We start from the raw sequence: 13,178 nt of genomic DNA, 5'->3' as shown, positions 1-13,178 counted from the left end.
TATAAGTCAGGACTGTAAAATTGCTTACGCCTGCCTATCCAAAGGGAAAAAAGCTGGTGAGAGATGGAAATTTGGCTAAAGAAGCAACATGATCTTATACATTATATGTAAAAATAAACTAGATATTTAAAATTAAATTTATTATCTTACTCTTTTTGTCTATAATCATTGTAAAGGAATAATGCTTGGCTGTTCTTAATTTTTGCAGATATTGACGAGTGCATCCAGAATGGAGTTCTTTGTAAAAACGGTCGATGTGTTAACACAGATGGAAGTTTCCAGTGCATTTGCAATGCCGACTTTGAATTAACTACAGATGGAAAAAACTGTGTTGGTATGGAAATCTCCTGCTTGCAAAAGATTTTTAAAGGATATACATTTTTATTTAGAACCATATATATGGTTTCCATGAAAGCTCACAAACACACATGTGAGAGTTCTTCAGGTGATTTAGGGAAAATAGCAATACATTTAACGTAAAACTATTAAAGTGAAAGGACAGATATTTTTGAAAATGTTATAATAATAAATACTTTACTGCTTCTGGAAATTTCCTGTGTGGTATATGGTTAATTGTCAGTAGCCATTATTCTTTGCAATAAGTATAATATTTACTGTATTTCACACGTTGGTGTTACAACACTGACAAGGTGGAAAAGGTTTCTTCCACTCTCAGTCTGAGGGAATATAAAAATGTCTGGCATATGTGATAATCACATCTCAAAATTTGTGTTTCCGGTGACGTCTAGCCGTGCAGCAGTTACCATTATACCACAGAGCAACACATATTCTACCCACCAATGAAAGTCCACATCATTTCACTTGCAGTGAAGTTGGTCATTGCTTTATTCTCCCTTACAAAAGAGACATTCCCCTGAAATCGTATTATCTTTTTTGGTAATCAAAATAAAATGCTCTCACGTGGTTTTAATAGCCACTAAAGCACAATTTTACATAGCTCTTTTCCTTTATGTCCCTTATACTAAAGACCCTTCACATTCTCCACACTATTTGCTCTCACTCAGTTGGTGTTCACATTAGGGGGCGGGGGGAAATAACCTATGAGCACATGGCTCATTTATGTACTGGAATTTGGTGATTGTGGAAGGAGAGGAAACTAGTTCCCCCAAGACCAGTGGTCAAGTCCCTCTCTCTCCTCCCGCAGATCATGATGAATGTACAACTACCAACATGTGTTTGAATGGGATGTGCATTAATGAAGATGGCAGCTTCAAGTGCATCTGCAAACCAGGATTTGTCTTGGCTCCAAATGGGCGTTACTGTACTGGTATGTGTGGCTTTGAGATAGGAAAGTAACTGTGATTGAAACCATCTCTTTTGTTTGAATGAATCATGCAAGAATTACTTCAGTTTCTTCATGTGGATTTCATATTATTCACATCTCTTACTAATTCAGTAAGGCAGGTGTCTAAAGCTTCCTAGAAAAACATACATCGTGGTCTAAGGGCACATAATATCTTAACAAAAATAATATATAGGAAAAATTAAGGGAATGACAGATTTGTTCTAGCAAGTCTGAAAGAGACAATGTAGTAATAATTTTTCTCTACTCCTTGAGAGGAGGGGAGAAAAAATCTTGAAAGGTTTTCATTTTTATGTGTTCTCAGAACTAGATTTTCCAGTGTTGTTCATTGCTGGTTTGGTATTATATCTTTTCCATAAAGCTAATCTACAGATCATTTGTACCTATATCATTATCTGAAAATCTTCCACTAATTTAGTGAAGAAATAATTTAAGTATTCCTATCAATTGTTTCATTCATAGAGCCATTTGAAGGCCAACCTCTAGTTATAACTTTAATAAGCAAAAGTTATGCCTCTTGGAAATAAATAAGGCTATCTTATGTGTATACTCACAATTGGATTTCATAAGATGGAACAAATTTTGCAGTTCCTAGTCAAAACAAGTTCCCCACCCCGCCCCAGTTTTCTTTTTTTAGACAAAATTAACTCTGTGAATGCTTTCTGCCTTCAATTGCACAAATATATCTGGATACCAAATAAGATTTATAACTAATCCCTATAATTTCAGTGAAATTCCAAGGACATTAGAGAGAGAAAAGCAATACTGATTCTCGTGTTTCTGAATAAAAAAAATTACTTCTTGACTATTCAAGAAGGGAGTACAGGATTAAATAGAACTATTGTAGCTATGCTGATTGAACTCATGACTGGAATGTCATCTCAAGGTTAGCTGACTTGGATGTAACAGGATATGAGATTAGTGTTATATTCCAGTGTGGAGCATTACATTACAGTATATAACTTATTTCAGCATTTCTTAAGAAACTTAAAAACACATAGAAAGTGACTTAGATCTCATCAGTTTCTGCTTTCTTGAAATTATTTTTCATTAATTTATTTATTACAGATATAATCCATAAGTCTTGAAATGTTCGTGATTTGGAAACCTTGTGTCTTTGAAGGCTGTTTCATCATTTAGGGAAGCCATTTGATAAATTGAAGCAGATTGAAAATTAGAAGAGATAACACCGAACTATTTTATTATTATCAACTGATCAAATTAATATCAAAACAACATCCATCATAGTTAGAATTGTGTGTATGTAAATAAAAGGCAATTACAAAGTTCACCTTACTTTTAAGAATTTGTTTCACTTAACCAATTTGGATGAAATAGTACTTAATATTAAACAGGGTTGCCAAATAATGAAAAATGAGTTTGTAAGGCTCTTTTTTTCCTAATGTGTAAAGGCAACCTTCACTTAGTATTTCTGAAAATGAGTTTCAAAGAGTTGCATTTACAGATAAGATTTGTTTTCACATCTATGTATCTTCCATAAATTTTAAAATTAAAAACAGAAGGACGAAAGTCTAGAGTAGTGGCAATAGGTAAAAATAAAGTTAAATTTATCCAGTTTGAGCCTGGCTTGTGTTCACCTCTGGACAGATGTTGACGAGTGCCAGACCCCAGGAATCTGCATGAATGGGCATTGTATCAACAATGAAGGGTCCTTCCGCTGTGACTGCCCCCCAGGCCTGGCTGTGGGTGTGGACGGACGTGTGTGTGTCGGTAAGTGAAACATTCTATAATGGCCCCAGTGTCCAAATGATTTTTGAAAAAGGGACAGAGATAGATCCATGCAATGGAATAATATTCAGCAATAGAAAGAAGTGAAGTGTTGATAAAAGCAAGGATGAACCTTGAAAACATTATGCTGAGTGATAGAAGCCAGTTATAAAAGACCACATAGTATGTGATTCTGTTCATGAGAGATGTCTATAATAGGCAAATCTACAGAGACAGGGCAGATTAGTGGTTGCTTAGAGCAGAGAGAGTAGGGATGGCAGTAGAAGAGGGTGATAGATAAAGGTTATTTTTTAGGCAATGAATTGTTCTAAAATCAGCTGTAGTGATGGTTGTAAATATCTGTGAATATCTAAGAACTGTTGAATTGTACACTTTTATTTTTATTTTTAAATAACTTTTTCAATTACAGTTGACATACAATATTATATTAGGTTCACGTGCGCAATATAGTGGTTATTTATATAATTTACAAAGTGGTCACCCTGATAAATCTAGTACCCATCTGACACCATACATAGTTATTACAATATTATTGACTCTATTCCCTCTGCTGTACTTTACATCCTCATGACTATATTGTAACTACCAATTTGCACTTCTTAATCCCTTCCCTTTATTCACCATCCCCACTCCCAGCCTGCTCCCATCTGGCAACCATCAAAATGTTCTCTGTATCTATGAGTTTGTTTCTGTTCTGTTTGTTCATTTATTTTATTTTTTAGATTGCACATATGAGTGAAATCATATGGTATTTGTCTTTGTCTGTCCGGCTTACTTCACTCAGCTTAATACTCTCTAGGTCCATCCATGTTGTTGCAGATGGTAAGAGTTCATTCTTTGTTAATGGCCAAGTAATAATTTCATTGTATATATTACCACATCTTCTTTATCCAGTTGTCTGTCGATGGGCACATCGGTTGCTTCCATATCTTGGCTATCGTAAATAATGCTGCAGTGAACATAGGGGTGCATATATCTTTATAAATTACTGTATTTATTTGGATAAATACCCAGAAGTGGAATTACTTGTTCCTTCTTTGTCTCTCACTATATAGCCTTTGTTTTAAAGTCTGTTTTGCCTGGTGTAAGTATTGCTACCCTAGATTTTTGTTGGTTTGTTTCCATTTTCATGAAATATCTTTTTCTGTCCCTTTACTTTTAGTCAGTGTGTGTCTTTCGATCTGAAGTGAGTCTTTTGTAGGCAGTATGTAAGGATTTTGGTTTCTTATCCACTCAGTCACCCTCTATCTTTTGATTAGAGCATTTAATCCATTTACCTTTAAAGTAATTGTTGATAGATATGTAGTTATCGCCATTTTATTATTCATATTTTTTATCTTTTTTTTCTCCTTAAAACAGTCCCTTTAACATTTCTTGTAATACTGGTTTGGTGGTGGTGAACTTCTTTTTGTTTTTTGTGTCTGGGAGAATTGTACACTTTTAAATAGGTGATTTCTATGGTATGTGAATCATATCTCAATAAAGCAGTTCTTAAGAAATGGACAGAGAGCCCAGCTAGCTCCCTTCAAAAGGCTGTGGGGAGAGACAAGTCAAAAATGTTGGAGAAGAAAAAAAAAAATGTCCTTAAACCAGCATTCTCGATAATGTTAAATGACTGAGTTTCACAATACAGTGGATTTAGATTTTGTAATTAATAGCAAATAAGACAGCAAACAGGAATTATAGTTATGTATTTAAGCATACTCTTGTTTTTACCCAAACAAAATTTAAAACTTACATTTAACTTATATATTGGAACTTGGACTTATATCAAAAACTAGAAAGGTTTTCATGTAGTTATTCTCGATCTCTGTGCAGCTAACTATAGAAACAAGAGAAGAACATGAGAGAAAATTGTATTTTATTCTAAGCCATTCAAAATTCCTCTTGGATACTTTTGTCATATGGATTCCATGAAAATTAACCAGTTACTAGTCACCCGCTTTAAAGAAACAGGCAAAACAAAAATGTCATTGGCATTTCTGAACCCAACCACTATGTTCTAATGATAACAATAGCAGAGTGAGTTAGTTTTAAAAATATACTTAATGTATTTTTATCTCTAAAGTACATTCGTGAGATGTTTAGGGTGCATTGGCCATTGTGCACCCTCTATTTTTCAAGTTTTTCACTAAAAAGCCAATATACTTATTGGTTTAAATGTATATTTGAAAGAAATGAAATTCTTTCTAAGGTATAGTTGATAATACTTTACTTTTACCTGAGAGAATCAAAACATTTGGATCTTGAAGCAGGAAAAAAAGGAAAAGCACAGCAGATGGAAATAATCTGTCCACTTAAGTTCATCCATTCTATCCAATCTAGGATTTATTTCAGCTTACACGATTGTCAGCACTTTGTTCAGGATATTTCAAATATAGCAACTAGAAGAATGTAGCTCCTTCCAGCTTAGCAAGCTAAAATATCTTTAGTTGCTATAAGACACTTAGTTGCTTTTTTCCTTTACCTAAATGATTCTGTTGAAATCTACGGTATGTACAAAACCAGATTTGGAGAAAAAATGTTTTATTTTAAGTAATCAACATATGGGTAGTTGTTAGGAATGCAGTATCCAAACACAAAAATTCATTCTGTTCTTCACATACAGAAAAGGCATCAGAAATTTTTGGGAAAGCCCTCTCCACTGTTTTCTGATTGTGGTCACTTAAACTTTTTAATGCAAACACCATTTGTTATGTGCAAAAAAATATATATTACTGTTCCCATATCCTGCTAGGTATGCTTTCCTCATGTCTTCTGCCTTTGGTGATGCTTTTGAGATCCACTGACGGTTGAAGTAGAAACAAATCAGTATGATGAATTATTATTAGAGTTAGCACTTTAATGTTAGATTTCTTTTTCTTTTATTTGTTTGTTTGTTTTTGTTTCCCTGGATACTGAGATGTGGGTTTTTATTTCCAGAAATTTAAACTACTACTGTAACTAGTATGTTGAAGAAGTATGACTCACAGGCAGGGTATAAACAAAAGGCAACTCTATTTTAGTCTCTCCCGCCCTTTTAAAATTTATCTTTAAATTTATTTAATGGGAGCAGTTGATCCAATAAATAAGGAAGAAAACTCAGGTCACCCCATAACTTTACTACTTTTAGGTAACCAAAGAATTATATGACAACTTTATGTAATGAAAATAATCTGATTTAGAAATTAGAATCTCTAATGCCATATAATAATTAATATTCCGAACTTGATTTTTACTTACAACTTTCCTTCCAAGCTCAGGCCTTCATGAGCAAGAAGTTTTCTGACCCCACCGCGGTCAATGTGCAGGAGAGAGGAGAAGGCAGAAGCACTGATACTGTCCTAGAATGGCCTCAAGATTTCTGGGCTTCGCAGATGTTTAAAGCCAAGTTTTTCCTTGTGGGTGACTTCATGGGTCTTACAGAAACATTCAGTTGCCCTTTCTGAGATGCAGACACTGTATTTCTCTCCTGGTGGCCGTTCTTCACCCAACATTTGATCTTTTAACAGTCCACTTCAGATAGGCTGTCCTGATGGTGTCTCATCATCCCTCCACATGGTCATTTTAGACCCTCTCTTAATTTGGCCCATGTCTAATGCATAGGACGTGCCCATTTTTTGCCACGTGTATAGAGGTGGATCTCACCTCCCAACTTTGCTCCTGTCATAGGAATAGCAGCCACTCACCTTTGCCTGGTAAGCATCCCAGGCAGAAGTGGGTACAAAGCTTTTCAAAGGCTTCAGAGGTGAGGAGAGAAGCACTTCCAACTTATAACCTACCTCTTGCTTAAAAAATAAAAAATCTTTTTTGAACAATTTCTCTTTATTGCCACTCTCTTAAACTATTTATATCCTTGATATTGGGAAGGGTTTAAGGACCAGGTAACTAATTTTCCATATCTACTCCCCTAGGATGGAGTCTCCAAATTCACTTTGTTATTTGATATTTAGCACCGTGGGATTTCAGCTAAAAATTTGTTTACATCCTGTTAGATTAGCTTAAGAATATGTCAGCACCTTTATGAACACAAATATGTTCGACATATTTGTCAGCTAAAAGGTTAATTTTCTTTTTTTATTCTAGTTCTGCTACTTGTTAGCTGTGTGGCCTTCGGCATGATATAGTACCTGTCTGTGCCTCCTTTTCTCATTAGTTGTTTTGAGGGTTAAGTAAGTTAATATGAGATATATCTGTGTAAAGCTTTGAATAATGTCAGACACAGAGTCAGTGCCCAGTAAGTTAACTTACAGTTATTGTTTCATTAAATTAGAACAGTGGTATAACGTCTAATGCATAGTCTTGGAGTTGCTGCTTTAAGCAATACAGTTGATACGAAAGAAAGAAGAATAAACTAAAATTAGCATTTTGCATCCATACATACTTTACCAATGGTGTATAGACTATGATAAGTACCTGAGAAAATCTCTTAAAAACTCCAGTTTTTAAGAAAGAAAAGGCATGGAGACATTTGATAACATATGGGAAAGATACAGCTTAGCATGTAGGTCCAGTACCCTGCCAAAGCATTCATGTGGTCACGTTCTAAGTGTGCTACTGGTAAAGGCACCTCTTATCCTGTCCACCGGTGAACTGTGGCTTAGTTACATTTGAAGAGTATATGAACTAGGGTTTCAGTCTGGGGAAAGGGTCGATTATTCTCATTAAAGAAAGAAGAGAGAAATATGGTTGCCACCATTTTTTGAGCATTTTCCTTGTATCCTAAGCACTGTGCTTAATGCTTAACAAACATATTCTACTTATCATATAAACCTTTCTTATATAATAGTTGTGAAAAATGGTAATTTAAGTAAGGTCATCCTGCAGGGATCAGAGCCCAGGACAACTCATGTCCCTAAAACCCACACATAAGTCAGGGACCTTTCGGTGTTGTTAACCTATAACACAAATCAGTATGCGACCTGTCACACTCAAATGAGTACCATAGGCGTTTTGTAGACTTGCTTCTAAAAGTTGTGTGTGGCTTATGTTATTGACATGAAAGCAGAAATAACTTTGACCATTCTGTGATGCCTTCTGACATAATGGGTAACATCTGAAGAACTCAACAAAAATCATGTTGAAAATCATGAACTGTGTTGTGTTTGTGCAAATTTGTCTTTGTATCAAGTCCTATATTGTATATAACTCAGAGTTAACCGACAAACTCAGTCATAGCAAGAGCAGAAAGGGGCAACCCATCCCCTGCATGGGGTTGGTGTAGTAAATCTCACAGCCTTGTTCCGTTTGGGCATACAGACATCTCATTGTTTTAATGCAGCCATAAATCTCATTGTTTTACTGAGAAGCACTGCCTGATCATGAGGAGTCATTGGGTGACTCACTTTGCATAACAAGCAGATAAAATTATTTCCAAAAAATTGTGATTAATTATAGGTATTTATAATAACAGTTAACTGTGATGGAATTACCATGTCATTGTACTGCTTACAAGCTGTACTGCTTCTCTGAGCTTTATGATGATCTGAGTTTTTTTTATGGTTTATCATTTACTGTCTCATAAAGTTATAGCATATTTTATGAGAATTTAGAGTGAGAAAACTAAGCAGGATATTCTTCTTTGAGATGTAACATAACATAGTAGAAAAAGGAAGGGCTTTGGCAGTCACACAGATCTGAGCCAGCTCAGGCAGTGGATTGTCTAGGATTTGGAGTAGTTATATAATCCCTCTGAACCTCATCTTCCTCATCTGTGATGTGTGGATAATGATCACTGTCCTATGGAGTTGACCTGAATGCTCAATGAGATGATGTCTGTAAAGCAAAATTAGCATGATGCCAAGGACACATAGTGGTAGCTATTATTTGTAAAAACTGGATTTGTTGAGAGTCTGAGATTAAAACATAGTCACAGCAGTAAATGGAGGTTGCAAAGGATTTTTGTGTCATCTCAAGGTACTTCACTGTAATTCTTCGTTCATGAGAACTTCTAAAATAGAAATGATAATAAGTGTCATTTTGAGTAGAGCATAGCTAGTGATTAGAGCTCAGAGTGTTGTTTATAACTGTGGGAGTGTACCTGGTTCAACAAAAGGCCTGTGAGGGTAAATGGGATAATGGCTGTTTTTGTAGGATATAAAACTTCTTAAAGAACAAGAAAATGAGTTGTTAGTATGGATTCATCCTTCCCCTCACTCAGCAAACATTTGTTGGTTTTCTAACACTGTTGGATGCTAAAGATACAAAGAAATAGAAAAGAGGCAGCTGGCCTCTAGAAGCTTCCAATCTTAGGTTGAAAGAAGCCTTCAGTTTTGATCTCTATCTCTGTCACAACTTCAAAATTGTTGTTCTGTATCCTTTAGATACTCACATGCGCAGTACATGCTATGGTGGAATCAAGAAGGGAGTGTGTGTCCGTCCTTTCCCGGGTGCAGTGACCAAGTCTGAATGCTGCTGTGCCAACCCAGACTATGGTTTTGGAGAGCCCTGCCAGCCATGTCCTGCTAAAAATTCAGGTAGTCACATTGGCCAGTTTCACACCTGATAAAGAATCTAGAAATGTAACATTAGATATTTGGCCAAAGAGTACAATGACTCTGAAGTATTTTGTCATTATTTTTTATTAAACAAAAGAAATCCAAACCTGTGTTGGTGTGTGAGACATATAATGAGATTTAGTTTGTATTTACCTATGATCTCTAGACAAAGAGAATAAATGGAGAATAGAAAAATTTATTTGCTGATTCAATTATGATCAAACAGATTTCTTACATGAATATATTAGTTTCAGTGCCCTTGATCTATGACATTATTGTGAAGACAAATAGCATAAAATTTATTTATAGCTTTCAAGATTATAATAAATTCACGAGAACTTGATTTTATTTATTTTTATCTTAACAGAATGGTCTTAGGCCACAGTCTGTTTGCTATTCCAGACTCTAGGTTGATAAGGTTAACTCTGTTTATTCATACTTTTACTAGACCTGTATTGAATATATAAACTTGTATTGAGTGTATGTAGGTATAATACAGATTTTATAAACAAAATCTCTTTTTCCTTAAAGTAGCGTATAGTTGAGAATATAGGTAGGTGAACATTACAATTTAGTATGATTAGCCCCTTTATAGGCACATAAAAAAAGAACTGGAAGAGCATACAGGAGAAAATAGTTGCCTTGGGAATCTGGGAAGGACTTCACAGAGAGGGGCGCGTTTAGTTCGGTCTTGAAATAAGTAAGAACTTCCCATGTGGAAGATGGAAGGAAAGCATTCCAGCAAAAGAAATGGCTAATTTCGTTCCATTAAAAATTCTAAACGGGTTGTTGAAACCTTGGTAAAATGATGAAAGTTCATCTAGAAGAATTACTGAATATGACACTTTAAAAAAAAGAGTCAATGAAGGAAATCTTATCCTAAAATATATTAAATTGAATTATGCATATTATGAAAGAGGTACAAAAATTGATAACAAGACTAGATTTAAAAGGTCAGTGAACTAAGTAAATTAATCTAAAAGCAGATGGGAATAGAAATAAATGATCTTGAAAAAAATGAGAACTTCCCACATGGAAGGTGGAAGGAAAGCGTTCCAGCAGGAAATGGCTTGTCATTACATTAAAAATCCTAAATGGATTGTTCAGACTTTCGCAAAACAACAAGAGTTCATCTAGAAATAAATAGGATAAAGATAGCATTTACATCTGTGAGGAAAAATTGAACTAAGTAATGAATATTGTTGATAAATATCAGAAAAATATAAAGTGAGCTCCAAACAAACCTTATAAAAATAATTTTCTTGCAGAATACATAAAATTTTGGTTATTTTGTGATGATAAAGGACTTTCAAAGCAAACATTAACAACTAAAACACACATATAAATTGGAAAACCATTTTCTTAATGTGTAACAAATTTACATTGATAAGGGAAGTTGAAATTTTTATAGAAAAAAATACACTGTACACAAACAAGATTTTACAAAGGAGAAATGCAAATAGTAGATTACCAGATGAAAAGATACTCAATCTTCTAAAATTAAAAGAAAATTAAAGTAAGATGTCATCTGTTCTTATTACATTAGTAAAGTATGATTTGTTCCTTTGTTGGGGAGAATGTACAAAAATGGATACTCTCATATACTTATGGTAGAAGGGTAACCTGGAACATTTAGGGAGCAGAAGACTATTTTTGGAATTCTTAAAGTAATTATGTGCTAGAAAATGTTCTTTTTATTTTGAAAATTAATGTAGTTCTTATTAATGATAGTTTTGGAGTTGTATAAGTGACTGGTTCTTTTTATTTTGAAAATTAATGTAGTTCTTATTAATGATAGTTTTGGAGTTGTGTAAGTGACTGGTTGTGTAAAACAGATACAGTTTAGAGTTTTTAATTTCTTTATTTGTTTTCATCATATAGCTGAATTCCATGGTCTTTGTAGTAGTGGAGTAGGTATCACAGTGGATGGAAGAGGTAATTCTATTCTATTCTACATCTTATAAAATTATATAATTGTATAGCTTTTTAATTCTGTTGTAACATGAATATGATTATATCTAATAATAAAAATATAGCAGTTTAAAATAACAAGATAAACTATCTCTTAGAACAATGCTTATAAGGTAGATGATTATCAAGTAGTATGCTGATGCACCTTTAACATAGTGGATAAATATGCATCTGTTAAATATGCATTGTTAAAAATGTCAATAATAAACTACACCCATGATTTTATGGATGCCATTGCTTAAGAAGAGACTAGAGTTGATATTTAGGTTAGAAAAAAGTCAGTCGATTTAAAGAAAAAATAAATAAATAATGGTGCTGACATGGTTAAAAAAATCTTTCAGAGGTATTTGGTAAGGATCAAGTTTGGGATATACTGCCCCAAAAATAAATTGTTAGGAACATTTATGGCTAGGAATACTAAATTGTTTTCAACCAGTGGTAGAAATGAAATTTATTAAAGTTTTATTTTACATTTAGTAATATGATTAATAAAATTCCAAAATGGAACCTTAAATATTGAGTACATATGTGTTCATAATTTTAAAGTTACTTTATATGTTAATATAAAGAAAATAAAACTGTAGGGTACTGTTAATCTTCACTTTGCATATATATTCTACTTTCATGTTCGAAAAGACTTTAGACAAATTATAGATTAGTTGACAGTAATGTTGCATCTTTGCAATGAATGTTGGAAACCCAAGTAAAGAAAATTTTACAAGATGTGTCTCCCAAAAACAAAATGACAGGCTGACATTTCTGGAGTATTTAAGGTCTTCTAAATTCTAGAAAACGATAATTAGCATCAAAATTTGAGCATTGTGACCAAAATTTGATTTTATGCCTATTCTGTATTTCATTACCTCTCAATATGGCCTCCCAAGCAGAGCCAGCTACCTATTGAAACTGGTTGCTCACACAAGCACATCATTCCTCAAGTCCCCCTGCACATGGGTGACAGGGAGTCATGTTCATGGCTTATTGTAAAAAATCATGTTCTCAGGCATCCACATTTAAACTGTCCTCTCCATTAATTTCATCTTATCAACAGAAACATTTATTAAGTATCATATTACTTAGTTGAAGATAAAATATGATAATAAAATAGAAATATTCTGTGCCTTTTGGGACCATAAAATTATATAGACTACCCTAGTAAATCTTTGTCTTTTAATCTGATGGTTATAATACCTATCAAGATGAATTTTCTTTTAGATTTTGAGCCAACAGCCTATAAATTTCTTTATTAATTTTATCACAAATACAGGCACATTATGTAGTTTAATTCTTTGAATATCTGCCAGTTACCTTCATTTTTTATTTGATCTACCACTGAAGTGTCCTACATCTCTCAGTTTTATTCTTAGTCATTATTTTTGTTTCCTTTCCCTTTCTGAAAGGTAGGCAAATTGTGGGTTTACAGAGTCAAACACTTCATATGTTGAATGATCTTCATTAGACCTGCATGTATCAACAAACAATAAAATGTCTGTGAGCATTAAACTCTCAACATTTGATGCAGATATCAATGAATGTGCATTGGATCCCGATATATGTGCCAATGGAATTTGTGAAAACTTACGTGGTAGTTACCGTTGCAATTGCAACAGTGGCTATGAACCAGATGCCTCTGGAAGAAACTGTATTGGTAAGTTATT

General features: G+C 33.9%; 1 protein-coding gene across 1 annotated transcript in view; it reads left to right on the top strand.

The window, feature by feature from the left end:
* FBN2 (fibrillin 2) overlaps window positions 1-13,178 on the top strand; it is a 240,480-nt gene that overhangs the window by 142,319 nt on the left and 84,983 nt on the right. Inside the window, exons 13-18 of the mRNA XM_006913393.2 lie at window positions 209-334; window positions 1,166-1,288; window positions 2,933-3,055; window positions 9,376-9,528; window positions 11,431-11,484; window positions 13,043-13,168. Of these exons, the coding sequence (XP_006913455.1) occupies window positions 209-334; window positions 1,166-1,288; window positions 2,933-3,055; window positions 9,376-9,528; window positions 11,431-11,484; window positions 13,043-13,168 (705 nt within the window). The remainder of the gene's footprint in view (window positions 1-208; window positions 335-1,165; window positions 1,289-2,932; window positions 3,056-9,375; window positions 9,529-11,430; window positions 11,485-13,042; window positions 13,169-13,178) is intronic.

This window comes from Pteropus alecto, unplaced genomic scaffold, assembly GCF_000325575.1.
Source record: "Pteropus alecto unplaced genomic scaffold, ASM32557v1 scaffold20, whole genome shotgun sequence".
Classification (NCBI taxonomy): Eukaryota; Metazoa; Chordata; class Mammalia; order Chiroptera; family Pteropodidae; genus Pteropus; species Pteropus alecto.
The sequence above is the reverse complement of the archived record's forward strand: the minus strand, read 5'-3'. Positions and strand labels throughout refer to the sequence as shown.